We start from the raw sequence: 16,622 nt of genomic DNA on the forward strand, positions 1-16,622 counted from the left end.
TTGGGAATTCAGGTGGCACGGGGATGGGAGCAGCTCCATAAGTTAAATTTGACCCGGGAGTGGAACAAATGAAGGAGCACTTCCGGAGGTGGGACATGCTCCCGCTGTCACTGGCGGGGAGGGTACAGACCGTGAAAATGACGGTCCTCCCAAGACTTTTGTTTGTTTTCCAGTGCCTCCCTATTTTTACACCAAAGGCCATTTTTTAAGCGGGTGAATAGGGTGATCTCCGGATTTGTGTGGGCGGGTAAAACCCCGCGAGTAAAGAAAGTACTGCTGGAGCGGAGTCGAGGGTTAGCTGGGCTGGCACTGCCGAACTTTAGTAACTACTACTGGGCGCCAAATATAGCCATGATCAGGAAGTGGGTAGTGAAGGGGGGGGTCAGGGGTGTGGGAGCGAGTGAAGGCGGCATCGTGTAAGGGCACATGTTTGGAAGCATTGGTAATGACTCCTCTGCCGTTCTCGCCGGCCTGGTACTCCACAAGCCCGGTGGTAGTGGCGGCCCTGAGAGCCTGGGGGCAATGGAGGAAGCATATGAGAGTGGAGGGAGCATCGGTGTAGGCTCCAATCTGTGATAATCATCGCTTTGTCCCGGGGAGGCTGGATGGGAGTTTCGGAAATGGCAGAGAGCAGGGATTGAGAGGATAGAACAAGAACAAAGAAAATTACATCACAGGAACAGGTCCTTCGTCCCTCCCAGCCTGCGCCGATCCAGATCCTTTATCTAAACCTGTCGCCTAATTTTCCAAGGATCTAAAAAGAACAAAAAGGGTAGGGGATCTATTTATTGATGGGAGCTTTCCCTGTTTGGAGGATTTGGAGGAGATGTTCAAGTTGCCGGGAGGGAATGGGTTTCGATATCTGCAGATAAGGGACTTTGTGCGAAGGCTGGTTTCGACCTTTCCGCCCCTACCGCCACAGGGGATACAGGACAGGGTAGTTTCTAGAACGGGGGGGGGGGGGAAAGGTATCGGATATCTACAAAGAGCTTATGGAGTGGGAGGAAACCCAGATAGATGAGCTAAAGAGTATATGGGAAGATGAGCTGAGGGGGGGAGATAGAGGCTAGTTTGTGGGCGGATGCTTTGAGCAGAGTCAACCCATACTCGTCATGTGCCAGGCTCAGCCTGATCCAATTCAAGGTGCTTCACACAATACGGTGGACCAGATGAACAACTTTTTTGGGATAGAGGACAAGTGTGCAGGAGGGCCAGCAAACCATGTCCATATGTTTTGGGCATGCCCAAAGCTTAGGGGATACTGGCAGAGATTTGTGGATGTCATTTCCATGGTACTTAAAACAAGGGTGGCGCCGAGTCCAGAGGTGGTGATCTTTGGAGTGTCAGAAGATCCGGGAGGCCAGGGGGCGAGAGCGACTGACGTTTTGGCTTTTGCCTCCTTGGTAGCCCGGAGATGGATATTGTTAACGTGGAGGGACTCGAAACCCCCAAAATCAGAGGTTTGAGTTAGCGACATGGCTGGGTTTCTCAGACTTGAGAAAATTTAGTTTGCCCTGAGAGGGTCAACGTTGGGGTCCGTCCGGAGGTGGCAGTTGTTTACCGACTTCTTCGGGAAAAGCTAAACTGTCAGCAGAGGCTATAAGGGATGGCGGGGGGGGGGGGGGGGGGGGGGGGGGGGGAGTTAGGCCACTTTGTGTTTAGGGGAGGTGGGATTAGTGAGAGATGTTTTTTGCACTATGATTATGTTTGTATTTGTACCGTTTATTGTTATAAAATTATAAATGCCTGAATAAAATGTTTTTGAAAAAAAAAATTAACAGGCAAATCATGATCAGTATAAATTGCACAAGAGATAGCAGATAAAACAGAGGCTACCTCACTGAGACTATCCCACTGAATGAGTGAGTAGCTCAATCTGCCTGTGGGTCTCCTATTCAGCTACATAGGTCTTCCAAACTGAATTCCAGCCCCTTTCCTCCCAGGAGTTGGCCAATTATCAACAGGCAACATCTTCTGTGTTAACAATGTTACACCCATGCAGTCTTCCCTGTATGGTCCACTGCATTCCAGAATCTTCTCAATTCCTCTCCAGCTCCTCCACTTCTACTTCTCTTTCTGTCTACATTTGGGGGTTGACCGCCTTCTAACTCCAGCTCTCCTGTCTTGAACTCCCCTTTGTGTCTGGTTATATGATTTCTGTTCTTAGCTACTTGTTGGTACTGCTTCCAGGTCAAGGGTTGTAAGGACGCATAGACCAGGGGCTGGATTCTCCGCCCCACATTTCTATTTCAACCCGCTGGCGGAATGCTCTGTTACACCAGCTGGTCAATGGGGTTTCCCATTGTGGGGCAGCCCCATGCCATCGGGAAACCCTCCGGGCTGCTGGCAAAACGGAGCATCCCGCCGGTGGAGGATCCAATCCCCGTACGTTGTTATCATTCGTGGAAATTACAATTGATCCCTTCACAATTGAAGTTTTAATAATATTTATTATTGTCACAAGTAGGCTTACATTGACGCTGCAATGAAGTTACTGTGAAAATCCCCTAGTCGCCACACTCCGGCGCCTGTTCGGGTACACAGAGGGAAAATTCAGAATGTCCAATTCACCTAACAATCACGTTTTTCGGGACTTGGGGAGGAAAACGGAGCACCCGGAGGAAACCCACGCAGACACAGGGAGAACGTGCAGACTCCACGCAGACAAGTGACCCAAGTGGGAATTGAACCTGAGACCCTGGCACTGTGAAACAACAGTGCTAACCACTGTGGTACCGCCCAAACCCTTAAAGATCCTTTCAACACTTCTAAAATCAATTATAGATTCCCCAAACGTTTTAAAGTAATTATACATGTTCCTTACTCTTTGCACTTCAAGTAAAAGGTCATCACACTAACTACAATTGAACTTTCAAAAACAAAATTCAACTTTCAAATCTATAGTTGAATGTCTACCATTTGCCTTCCTCTAGTGTGACAAATTTGTCAGTTTCGGTCAGGCCACCAGGGAGGAGCTGAGGGTAAAATACCGAGCATTGATTCTTGTGTTGTATGCTTTGTTCCAGGTCAGCTGGCTGTGGGCACATGTGAAATAGTTACCTTGGACAGAGATAGTAGTGAACCACGGAGAACAATAGCCAGACAAACAGCACGATGTGCCTGCAGGAGAGGACAGATTGCTGGCACAACGAGAGCCAAGCCAGCCTGCGTGGATGGTAAGTGACAGCGAGCTGGGAAAATGGGCAAAAATAAATGATTGCTTGTTTATAGCTACACTATACATAAGCCAGTTGTTGAATATTATTGTTTTTTGTTAATTTAGTTGTAGCTATTAAATACTTTGTGTTAAAATGTCTGGGTCTGAGAAACATGTCATCAGCTAACAGGGCAGGAATTGAAAATTAAGGGACGATTTGTTTTGCATCTTCTTGTCTGCCTTCACTCCCTGACAAAGCTGCCTGGCTTATTGAAGACTAGTATTAAGCATTCTAAATTAAAAAAAAAGTATTTGCATTTTTTTATTTTTTTTTATTTTTTAAAGTCTTTGCAATAATGCTGCAACCATAAACCTTCTTTATGCCTTCTGGTTCTCAGAAGCTTGAAATAATCAGACTGTCGGACTCAAAATCCCGGTGCTTCATCGAATATATTTCTTGCTGCTCTCCACAAGTGTCTGGTGGACTGATAACCTGTTGCTTGGCACCTGACTGCAGTGCAGCAGCATATGTGGCACCCTGGGTGTATGTTCCCTTAACAATTAGTTCCTGGCTCTTCATGAATAACGAACAACCCCCTAAACTTTGCAAGGAATTTTAACTGAAGGGCATCAAACAACTCTTAGCACCTTATCTGGTGCCATGTCAATGGATTGTTCAATATCTAAAGTTCAGCTGAACCAGTTATAGACATCAATTCCCCATTTTGAACACTCAAGGGTAGAATCGCTCCTTGCTCAGTAATGCATATTGGGCTGTATCACAACAGACCCCCAACACTCAATTTCATTAATATCACTGAAACTAAAAATTCGACCAGGACTATAACGGGAGGCCGATGCGATGCTTTCCATCTCCCACTACCATCAGACTTAAATTCCTAACCTATTATATCCATTGGATCCCTACAGTGCAGAAGAAGGCCATTCGGCCCATTGAGTCAGCACTGATCCTCCGAAAGAGTACTCTAACTAGACCCAGTCCCCCATCCTATTCCCATAACTCTGCTCATTGATCATGGCCAATCCACCTAACCTGTACATCTTTGGACTGTGGGAGGAAACCTGAGTGCCCGGAAGAAACCCACACAGACACGGTGTCATGTGAGAGCACCTTTAAGAAATGGGTGTTTATAAATGGGTGTGTATATAAATATCTGTAGTGAGAGTACCTTTAAGAAGTGGGTGCTTATTACTGCAGTGATGTCAGAGAGTGGGTGGAGCTGGGCTGTCTGTCAGCTTTTTACTTTCGCTTTAGGCTTTTTGCTGCAGGGTGGGTTTGGTTTCATTTTAGTTTTGGAGAAGCTGCAATCACAGCAGGATGTGTGTGAATCTCTGCAAGCTTATGAATGTCCATTTTTCTGATTTCAACGTGGTAACTATTCTCAGTAGTGAAGTTAAACCTGAGGTGCTTCTGATAAAGGTGTTGTTTTTAAGTCTTATGGATGTTAAAAGGAAAGCTCAAGGATTGCTTAGTGTTGTAGTCTTTGGGTGTTGTATTGGAATTGATGGTTGCTAAGATGTTCACTGTATGTTTTAAAAAGGTTAACTTGAGTTCATAGAATAAACATTGTTTTGCTTTAAAAAATACTTTTCCATTTCTGCTGTACCATGCCTGTAGGGTGGGCCGTGTGCTCCCCATACCACAATCTATTAAAAGTTGTGGGTCAGGTGAACTCCATGATACACTTTACACCATCTAAACCCTGGCTCATAACAACGGGGAGAACATTCAAACTCCACACCGACAGTCGCCCAAGGCTGGGATCGCACCTTGGTCCCTGGTGCTGTGAGGCAGCATTGCTAACCACTGTGCCACCATGCCACCAGCAGAGATAATGAGTTACCTGTCCTCATGCAAATCAGGAAGTCAGAAATCATGGACAAGATTCTACATTAATATATTAATGATAGCAGTATCTCAATACTAACATTAAAAATTACACAAGAATTTTAAAGAGATGTTATTAGGAGACCTATGGTATGGTTTTCTGCCATTTCTGACAATTATCTCACAATGTGAAATTCTTTTCCCTGCACAGTACGTTGATCTGATGCTCGTGCTTGAGCTGTTGGGGACAGGGTTACAGAGGCCGAGAGTTACATGGCAATGTTGTGAAAAGTGTCCTATGGCTCAGCTGCAAAAACAAGGGCCATTCTCAGAATCACAACCTTTTTGCAAAGCATGCAATTTTCTTTAGTCAGTTAAATGCACAGGCTACTGGAAGCTGTCCCTCACCCCGTGCCTGTGCTAATCTGCCGCTTTTTCACCCATTACGTACTTCCAAAATCTCAGCTTCCTCATCAAAAAATGTGGACTAATAACAAAGCAGAATAGATCCAAAAATTGGAATTAGCAACTCCTCCTTGAATTTTAAGACTGTGTGCACCTCTGACTGGTCTTGATGTATCTCTCCCACATCCCCCTCCACCACTCTCCCACATCCAGCTCCTGACTGCATCCACCTGTTCAACTTTAATAATTCCAGTTTCCCATGTCTTTATAAAGGCTCCATTTCGATGTGTCTGTCATAATTCCAGCTTCTCTTTCGCCTCTTATCATCGTAAGCTCTGTGAATGCTGGGGGGCATCTCCCCGGTCCCATAGGGGCAGATTTGAAGGCAGGGTTGGTAGAAATGTCACAGAAGTAAGCATTGGGTCAGTATGCTAACTTTTTCCCGCTTTGCAGAGGCAGAATCTGAAGAGGATGCCAGTGGCAATCCCCATTTCTGGGACAGGGGAATGCCTTCCTTCCAGGTCTCCATGCTACTTCAATGGCTTCCTCTGGGAGGTTCTCCCAGGTGGGAGGGCTGACTGAGTGTGGGGTGGGGAATCAAAAACAGTCCTGATTTCCCATTAAATGTGCACAAGATTCTACTCACAATGGTAATTGCAGCTTACTATTAGACTCTATCACCTCCTGTTCCCTGTAAACCTCCAATGGCCCCATCTTCAACATATTAGATTGATTTGTTCACTGAACTGGAACCAGCTGCATAAATACTGTGGCTACAGGAGCAGGTCAGAGGTTGGGAATTCTGTGCAGAGTATCACACCTCCTCACTACCCAAAACCTGTCCCCCATGTCATGTGAGAGTACCTTTAAGAAATGTTGTTTTTTATAGAATAACTGTAGTGGGTGTACCTTTAAGAAATGGGTGTTTATTACTGCAGGGATGTCAGAGTGTGGGTGGAGCTGGGCTGTCTGTCAGCTTTTAGTTTCCCTTTGAGAAAAGCTTGAGTGTATTTGTGTTTTTCTGGTTTTGTTTCAGTGTTGGAGCTGCAGTCAGCCACAGAAGGTGTAATGTTGTTCTCTCGGCCATATAAAGACTAGGGGCGAGATTCTCCACTCCTGCGCCGGTTGGGAGAATCGCCTGGGCCCCCAAAATTTCTGGGACGCCGGTCCGACGCCCTCCCGCGATTCTCCCAAGCGGCGGGAACGGCCCCGTCGAGTTCCGCGGGCCGCAGGCCGGAGAATCACCGGAGACACCCAAAATGGCGTTTCTCCGGCACCCCCGCTATTCTAAGGCCCGGATGGGCCGAGCGGCCAGGCCAAAACGGCGGATTCCCCCCGGCGCCGTCCACACCTGGTCACTGCTGTCGGGAGCAGCGCGGGAATGCTGGGGGGCGGGGCGGCCTGCGGGGGGGGGGGGGGGGGAGGGGTGATACTGCACCGGGGGGGGGGGGTACCTCAAATGTGGCATGGCCCGCGATCGTGCCCACCGATCGGCGGGCCGTCCTCTCTGAAGGAGGACCTCCTTCCTTCCGCGGCCCCGCACGATCCGTCCGCCATCTTCTTGCAGGTCGGACTCAGAGGACGGCAACCACGCATGCGCAGTTGGCGCCGGCCAACCCGCGCATGCGTGGGTGACACCAGTTATGCAGCGCCGGCCGCGTCATCTATGCGGCGCCACCTTTACGCGGCGACAAGGCCTGTCACGTGTAGATGATGCGGCCCCAATCCTAGCCCATTGTCGGGGCCTGAATCGGTCGGGAGTGGGGCCGTTTCGCGCCGTCGTGAACCTCGACGGCGTTCACGACAGCGCACTTAGGCGCAGGAGTGGAGAATCCCGCCCACTCTTGATCATTTGGTGAATTCAGAGTGGTAACTGTTCTCAGTAATGAATTTAAACCTGATGTGCTTCTGTTAAAAGGTTTTTAAAAGTATTTTGGATGTTAAAAGGAAAGTTTAAGTATTTCTTAGAATGTTGTATTCTTTGGGGGTTATATTTGAATTGATGGTTGCTAAGATGTCCCCTGCATGTTTTAAAAAGTTTAACTTGAGTTCATAGAAAACATTGTTTTGCTTTAAAAAATACTTTTCGATTTCTGCTGTACCACACCTGTAGAGTGAGCCATGTGCTCCCCATAGCACAATCTATTAAAAGTTGTGGGTCAGGTGAACTCCATGATACACTTTAGAGTCTCTAAACCCTGGCCCATATCATCCATCTATAAGGCACAAGTCAAGAGTGTAATGGAATACTCTCCACATTCCTGAATGAGTGCAACTCCAACAACATTCAAGAAGCTCAACACCATACAGCATAAATCAGCCCACTTGATTGGCACCCCACCCACCGCCTTCAACATCCACTCCCTCCACCACCAATGCACGGTGCAGCACTGTTTACCATCTTCAAGGTTCACTGCAGCAACTCACTTAGGCTCCTTAGGCAACACCCTCCAAATCCACGACCACTTCAATCTAAAAGGACAAGAGCAACAGATGCAGGGGAACACCCCTCGAAATCACAAATCATCCTGACTTGGAAATATATATTCCCTTCCTTCACTGTCACTGGTTCAAAATCCTGGAACTCCCACCCTGCCAGTACTATGGGTGCACCAATTGTCCTAAAGTGGTTCAAGAAGGCAGCTCACCACCACCTTCTCAAGGGCAAATAGGAGTAAGTAATAAATGCTGGTCGAGTCAGTGAAGCCCACATCCCTTGAATGAATAAAACAAACGTTTTTATTCAGTTAACTGGATGGTATTGACATTCCTGAATGTTTTTGGAGTTGCACTCATCCAGGAAAGTTGAGAGTATTCCAGGACACTCCTGACTTACACCTTATAGATGTTGTTCAGGCTATCGAAAGTCTCCTTTCCCAGAATTCCAAGCCTCTGACCAGCTCTTGTAACCACAGCATTCTGCTTTCCTTTCAACACATTCAGTTTGCTGACAGGAGTAGGTTGAATCTGCTTGTGGCTTCATCAGTGGCTTTTTATCTATCAGATGGTTGTTTAGTAGCTTCTGCTTATATTTATTGACCATTGGTTTAGGCATTTTCAGAGGAGATGCTGAAACCGGAGCTAGTCCTTTTTGTTGCTGACATGGTAATAATCGGCTTTGGAGCACGATGCTGAACTGCATGACCAAATTCTACAATCATCGGACTGTGTGAAATCAATCTTTCAATTCTGGCCAGAAATGATTTCCAAAATAGCAAGCCTTCCTTACACTCAATTCCTTTATAACATTTGTGATGTTCAAGTACAATTTTGGGAATGATGAACTGTTTGTTTGAGGTGGGTGAGATCCATAGATGGTCTTCAGCACCACAATTTTCATGTTGCTAACTTCAAATGCATGTTTGAGGGTGAACCTTTCCTAAAACCCCACACTACCGTTTATGTTGTTGAAGGCTTGTCCACATATTTGTGGGAACAAGGAGTATTGTTTACCGATGCAGATTTGTGTCAGCTCGACAGCACTGTCATATTCTCTAGATAACCCAAAACTTTACCAATTGAACTGTTTCATCTTTGGTCAGAGAGAGGTTATGTGACTTTATATTCCTCAGGATACGTTTCCATAATTTGTTTACATGTTTCTTGCCGACACAGATATTCACAAGCTAATGCAGGATCTGCTTTTCAAACAATGTAACTGGTTGCGATTTAACCACAAAGAAAATCTAGGTTAGTTTTCGGGCACATTTAGCAGGGTATTTGCAGGATGTTTGTCAGCGGCTGCTGCGCTGAGAAATACCCTGCTATCCAATGGCAGTTTGCCGTTTTTTGGGGGCCATGGGGGTTTCTCTCTGCGAGGCCGCACTGAGAATAATTTCCAGCTGGTGAGCTCAGTAAGAAAGGCTCCTCGCAGGTCGGGGCGGCATTTTGTCTGGCTGCCCCGATTTTCCGTGCCTCCCCTTCAGCCCCCCTCCTCCCGTTTTCAAGCCCCGCCCTTTGGAAGCAGCCTGTCACCAAGGCCCGATCCCTGGCAGTGCCAACCTGGCACCCTGGCAGTGCCCCTGGCAATGCCAGCCTGGCAATGCTATCTTGGCACCCTGGAAGTGCCAGGCTGGAAAGTGCCATGGTGCCCGGGGGCCAGAGGGACTGCCAGGTGCATCCCTGCCCTGTCCCTGACCACCAAGGGTTGCTTATGGCCTGGGAGATCCCTCCAGGCACCATTACAACTGGTCCACATTTGTGGCAACCAGTACTAAACAGCGAGGTCTCCCAGGCGCGGCCGTTAGGTCCCAGGTGCCGAGAGAATACCACAAATGCATATTTAAATTAGCCCAATTGCACATTTAAATGTGCAGAAATGGGCCACACCCAGTAATCTGTAATGAGACTCAATGCCTCGTCCCGACACCAAGGCGGGCATATTAAATTGACGTTAAATTGTCATTAAATCGCGCCCATTAGGTTCAAACCATCATATTATATGGTCCTTGCAATATCAAAGCAATTTTATCTACATCTTTCAATTATGCTGTTGAATTATAGTTTGCCTGTTGGAGTTATCAGATTGTTTTTTTTTCAATTTGAAGATAATTTTGTTCTGCCACAGTTTTAAACTAAATATATCTCTGGATTGTTTACATCTCTGCAATTGCTACCCTTAACATTTATTGCATTGTAAATAAAGGTAAAGCTATATTGGAACATCTATTTAGAGCCCTGATTTAAAAATAACAGACCTGCAATGTTAAGAAGTTGCCTAAAACAAAAAAACACAATAGTCTTTAAAGGTCAACATTGCATTTATCTTCCTAACTACTAGCTGTATCTGCATGCTAACATTTTGTGATTCGTACATGGGGATACCAAGAACCCTCTGTGTCACATTCTGTGGTCCCTCTGCATTTAAGTAAGATTTGTTTTCTCTATTCTTCCTACCAAAGTGGGCAACTTTACATTTTCCCACATTACACTCCATCTGCTAATTTTTTGCCCATTAACTTAGCCTATCTATATCCCTGTGCAGATATTGGCGGGACTTCTCCGGCCATTTCTCCGGCGGTGGGATTCTCTGGTTCCACCAGCAGCGCACCCCTGCCCGCAGGTTTCCCGGGAGGATGGGGTGGCTTCAATGGGAATTTCCATTGACAGCGGTGCTGGCAGAGATTCTCGCCAGCAGCGAATAGTGTGCCACCTCCCGCTGCCGAGAAACACAGCTGGGAGGCCGGAGAATCGTCCTTATTGTGTCTTCCTCACAACTTCATCCAAATAGTTGATGCCCCAGCACTGTTCTCTCTGGCACCCCAGTAGTTACCATTCGTCAACCTGAAAATGACCCATTTATTCTGACTTACCATTTTGTGTTAGTTAGCCAATCCTTTATCCACGCTTATATATTACCCCCAAGACAGTAAGCTGTTATTTTGTGTAGTAGCCATTTATTTTGCATCCTATCAAATACCTTCTATAAATTCAAATACACGTTTATTGGTACCCCTTTATCCACCCTGCTTGTTACTCCCTCAAATAACTCTGATAAATTTGTCAAAACATTTTCCCGTTCATGAAACCATGTTGACTCTGCTTGATTATATTATGATTTTCTAAATGTCCTGTACTACTTAATTAATAGTAAAATCTAAACATTTACTTTGCTACTTTCTTCCTTTTTATATATTTGTAGAAGCTATTACTGTCTGTTTTTATATTTTTTGCTTGTTTACTCTAATTTCTCCCACTTGTTTTAAAACCCCTGCTTCCATAGTTTCGAAAATGTTCCCGATCTGGTTTACCATCGGTCTTCACAAATTGTACACATTTTATATCAATGTGATACCATCCTTCAATTCCACCGCTGGTCACAATTGCCACATACTTGTTGTAGATTCTTTATTTCTCAGTGAAATATATTTTTATTAAGAGTTCTGAAATATCTCCTTAAATGCCTGCTACCAGTCTTCTATGATCTTACTTTAAACCTATTTTCACTGTCTACTTTACCCACCTCTGTCTTCATACATTTGTAATTATCTTTATTTAAATTTAGGTAATTAATTTCAGACCCAGGTTTCTCATCCTCAAACTGAACTTGAATTTCTAAAATGATATGATCACTCTTCCCGGAAGAGCCCTTACTATTTGATCATTGGCGACAGATGCAACTAAAATAGATTCTATAGATTTCTCAGCAACCCATCCAGATGCTTGTCACATTGTGAGCCAGCCAATCTCACTGAAATTTTGTCTTTCGCACAAGGGTTTCCAATCTCAATTTCAGAAGATCTCACCAAGGGATTCTCTCCAAACGTCACTCTGAATCGGACGGTCTCAACAATAGCTCACCTCACAGGGTTTCAATCTTGCCTTCTGAGATTCCTATTCTTGGATCTCCGAGTACACCTAAGCTTCACTTTCCAAGCACAATTCCAGATCTTTAACCATGCCAAGAGGAACACCACTGCTACAAAGGGGTACCTTTGCTCCCAATAGCCTACAGCATGGAATCACAAATCTTTAGCTGCCTTCTAGGATCTTCATGTCTTCCCTCGAGCCCACTTCACTTGAAGTTTTTTCCCTGCAGCTCTTTCTTTAATTCAGAACCTATTTCTCATTAGTTCAATGGACCCATTTCTGTCCCTTACCTGGGTGTTCCTTTTGGTACCTCCCCTTGTCATCCTGTTCCCTGGCTTGGGACCTATCCCTGTCTCCCTCCTGTGTTCTACTCCCTGGGATACTTACTCAACAATGGCATTTCATTCCAGGTCATCTCACTTGGATTTTTGCAATGTTCATCTTTCTTCTGTGTAGGTCTGCAGGGCCGATCATCGGCCTGAAGAATGTAAAACACCTGAATTGCGTATGTGCAGCCAGTTACTGGCCGGTACAAGTGCAAAAGGTCCGAGGCTCCTCAGGACAGAGGTCCTGACCTCCAAACTCAGCAAGGTTTCATCACAACTTGCACTACAATTTGTTCATTCGTAAGATAGTTTTTTATGTGCAAATTTTGTATTTATGCAAGAAAACAATGCTTCTTCTTGAACCTTATCTTCTGTAGCTCCAATCCCAGGACTCTCAGATCCTACAAGATAATGCTGCATATGGAAATGCAGGTTAATATTTGTTGTACACAGGATTAGCTTGTTTCATGATAGTCTCGCTCAGCTGTGAGAGCATTCCAACTCACCAGAAATTCATTTGGAATAATGGCTAGCATTGTGGGAAAAGAAACGCCACAATTCAAGTACTTAATGTCTTTTGGGCATTGTTCCATTTCTAATCAAAATTATAGGAGTTGCATAGGAATACATGAGTATGTTTTGATGTAAGACCGATGTGTTCCTGGGACTCCATTGGTTCACTGCTACCTCTTCACTTGCTCTATTTGAACAACAAAAAAGTTATGTTTAGGCGGTACTACCTCAATTATGCCCCAAATTAATTAAAGAAACCCCTGCTGAACTTGTAGTTCTATTTTAATAAGATTTGTTTTGTGTGTTACAAGAAAAGACTTCTGCATTCTAAAAAAACCACAGTTGGACATGAAGTTAATGTACTGTAGAGTATTTCGCTTGGACAGTGTCAAACTTCAATAGAGATAAAAATAAGAAAAGATTTTTTTTAAAAGCTCCCGTTTCACTATTGGCTGATTATTGTTTTGGTCAAAAATGATAATTACCCATCACTGTATGTATGTGCTCCATCACCTTTAAAGTCTGCCTTATTTCTCCTTCAACAAACCATTATTGGAGGGCAGTAAATGCTGAGTATGGAGAACAGGGAGATGCATTGGATGCGAGTGAATGAAGGCAATGCCTCGTATGTTGGAATCTTGAATGGCAAATCCATTGGGAGCATTATTTGACTCTGCGTCTGGATATTCAGATTTATTTTAACATGGCACTTACACCCACTTTGGGTTTCGCTTACATTATCACCACTGTTGAGTAAGATAAAAAATTAATGCTGTTTTGAATTATATATAATCATATTTCTTCAAAGATGAGCTTGGCAAAAATATTGCAGTCCATGATTAGATTCTGCGTTCAAGGTTCAAGTTCAATAGTACCTGCATTCTCACCTTGTTAATAAAACTGAGGCTCTATTTGATATACTCATTAGCCTGGAAATTATATAATTTTATCCTTACAAATACTTAGCTGGCTTACAACAAATTTATGTATCATTTTAATGGTGACATTAATATGTTGATTAAAAGCAAATTACTGCGGATGCCGGAATCTGAAACCAAAAGAGAAAATGCTGGAAAATCTCAGCAGGTCGGGCAGCATTTGTAGAGAGAGAAAAGAGCTAACGTTTTAAGTCCAGATGACCCTTTGTCAAAGCTAAAAGACATAGAAATTGGGAGATATTTATACTGTGGGGTGAGGGAATGAAAGATGACTCAGAGCCACAGAAACAAAGGGAAAATAATGCTAAATACAGTCCCCAGAGAGAATAAAATGTGTGAAAGGCCAAACAGCAGAGTAACTAAAATCAAAGGGTAAGCTGTGACAGACATTGGGGGGCGGGGAGCAAATGGGAGAAAAGGTAAGGAGAGGGGGGATAAGATGTGGGGGATATATATATATAAAGAAAGACAAGAAAGAAATAAAATGTAAAATACAGTTAAAATGAAATGGAATGAAAACAAAGGGGTTGAGTGGGGTAGAGCTAATCATCTGAAGTGGTTGAATTCGATGTTGAGACTGGAAGGCTGTAGCGTGCCTAACCGGAAGATGAGATGTTGTTCCTCCAGTTTGCGTAGAGCTTCACTGGAACATTGCAGCAGGTCAAGGACAGACATGTGGGCATGGGAGCAGGGTCTTATGTTAAAACGGCAAGCAAGGGGAATGTCAGGGTCCTGAATGCGCACAGACTGAAGGTGCTCAGCAAAGCGATCACCCAATCTACATTTGATCACTCCAGTATAGAGGAGACCACATTGGGAGCAGCGAATGCAATAAATCAATTTGAAAGAGGTGCAAGTGAAATGCTGCTTAACCTGGAATGCGTGTTTTGGGCCCGGGATGTTAAACATGGAAAATGTAAAGGGACAGGTGTTACACCTCCTGCGATTGCATGGGTGATGGGAGAGGTGTTGGGGTATGGTGGAGGAGTGGACTAGATTATCTTGGAGGGAACGCTCTCTGCGGAATGCTGACAGAGGGAGCGAAGGGAAGATGTGTTTGGTGGTGGCATCATGCTGGAGTTGGGGAAAATGGTGGAGAATTATGCTTTGCATACGGAGGCTGGTCGGGTGAAATGTGAGAACGAGGGGGACTCTATCCTTGTTCTGGGAGGGAGGGGGAAGGAGGTGAGGGTAATGGCGAGGGAGATGGACTGCACGCTGTTGAGGGCCCTGTCAACAACTGTAGGTGGGAAATCACGGTCGAGGAAGAAGGAACCCATTTTCGAAGCACCACTTTGGAAAGTGGCATCATCGGAACAATTGCGATGGAGGCAAAGGAGCTGAGAGAAGGGATGGAGTTCTTACAGGGTGTAGGATGCAAAGAGCTGCAGTCCAGATAGCTGTGGGAGTCAGTGGGCTTGTAATGGATATTAGTAGATAGTCTATTGCCGGAAATGGAGACAGCAAGGTCAAGGAAGCGAAGTGTCTGAGTTGGACCAGGTGGAATCTGGAAGCGAAGTTGATGAATTTTTCCAGGTCGGCCGAGAGCACGAAGTAGCACCAAAATAGTCACCGATGTATTGGTAAAGGAGTTGTGGGAGGGGACCCGGGTCGGCCTGGAATGAGGAATGTTCCACATACACCAGAGAACGAGTTCAGCCAGGTGGAGGAGGGAGGTGGTGGATGGGAATTTTCTAGGCCTTTTTTCGAGAAAGAAGTGAAGAGCTCTCAGGCCATCCTGGTGTGGGATGGAGGTGTAGAGGGATTACACATCCATGGTGAATAGGAGGCAGTTAGGGCCCGGGAACTGGAAGCTGACAATATGACGCAGGACATCAGCGGAATCCCGGATGTAGGTGGAGAGGGAATGGATCAGAGGAGTGAAGATGGAATCAAGATAAAAAGATACAAGTTTGGTGGGGCAGGAGCATGCTGACCCAATGGGCCTGCCAGGACAGTCCTATTTGTGGATTTTGGGAAGTAGGTAAAAGCGGGCTGTCCGAGGTTGGGAGACTATGAGGTTGGAAGCCGTAGAGGGAAGGCATTGGGAAGAAATTAGGTCACTAACGGTGTTGGACATAATGGCTTGATGTTCAGTGGTCTTGTCATGGTCCAGTGGGAGTTAGGGGGAAGTATCTAAGAGTTGTCGCTCAGCCTCTGCAAGGTAGAGGTCAGCACGCCAGACGACAACAGCACCCCCTTTGTCGGAAAGTTTGATGACAAAGTCGGGATTGGACTTGACGGAGTGAAGAGCAGAAAGTTTGGAAGGAGAGAGGTTGGAATGGGTGAGGGGGGCAGAAAAATTAAGACGGCCAATGTCCCGTCGGCAGTTTTCAATAAAATGATCGAGGGCAGGTAATTGTCCTGGCGGGGGTGTCCAATTGGAAGCAGAATGTTGGAGGCACATGAAAGGATCCGTGGATCCGGGGAGAGGACTCTTGTCCAAAGAAGTGGGCACGGAGACGAAGGCGACGGAAGAAGAGTTCAACATCATGTCGAGCCCGGAATTCATTGAGGTGGGGACGCTTACATCACCAATGCTGTCACCAAGATGGCACCTGGCACAACTCATGCAGGAAGTTTAAATGCATGCCATGGACACCATTTAGGCTCATCTGTATTGTGCTGATGCACGCCCTACGTTTGCACTTTGCAGCACATTAGTTTAAGCAGTTTATAATTTTAATCAGTATAAAATCATTGTGTATATTTGACTTGCTTCAGCCTCATTTGGATATTTCTCTCAGTCTTAAACCTTGATTTCTTTTTTAATATATGAAAAACAGATCAACATGGCATTACATTTTAAGTGAAATACGGCTGAGAATTTAACCCAATCATCCAGATGAGAATGGGGCAGATGGGCAGCTAAAATTGCACAAATCAACTTGTCACCTTATTCATCCTAATATCTTCTACATCAGAAATCTACTGACTGCCACTTTTACTGTGGAGCTGACTCGGATCATAAAATGTAATATTAGCTTCACAGATTGACTGATAGGACTGGAAGCTCTATTCAAAACAACGGTGACCTGAGATCTCCGCCTTTCTCCAACTCTTTTCTGTGCAACCCCCACCTCCTTCGCCCACCATAGGTCGCTGTGCCTGCAGCTGCCTAAGCC

The 16,622-nt window shown here is 45.3% G+C and overlaps 1 protein-coding gene across 13 annotated transcripts in view; it reads left to right on the top strand.

Annotated features, from left to right (window-relative positions):
- LOC140393831 (chemokine-like protein TAFA-5) overlaps positions 1-16,622 on the top strand; it is a 650,941-nt gene that overhangs the window by 147,072 nt on the left and 487,247 nt on the right. For all 13 annotated transcript variants that reach the window (XR_011935744.1, XR_011935741.1, XR_011935740.1 and 10 more), the window contains exon 2: positions 3,027-3,176. Coding sequence is in view for 6 of the 13 variants with exons in the window: in XM_072480331.1 (XP_072336432.1) it covers positions 3,027-3,176 (150 nt within the window). In the remaining 7 variants the exon portion in view is untranslated. The remainder of the gene's footprint in view (positions 1-3,026; positions 3,177-16,622) is intronic.

The sequence above is a fragment of the Scyliorhinus torazame genome, chromosome 17 (genome assembly GCF_047496885.1).
Source record: "Scyliorhinus torazame isolate Kashiwa2021f chromosome 17, sScyTor2.1, whole genome shotgun sequence".
Taxonomy (NCBI): domain Eukaryota; kingdom Metazoa; phylum Chordata; class Chondrichthyes; order Carcharhiniformes; family Scyliorhinidae; genus Scyliorhinus; species Scyliorhinus torazame.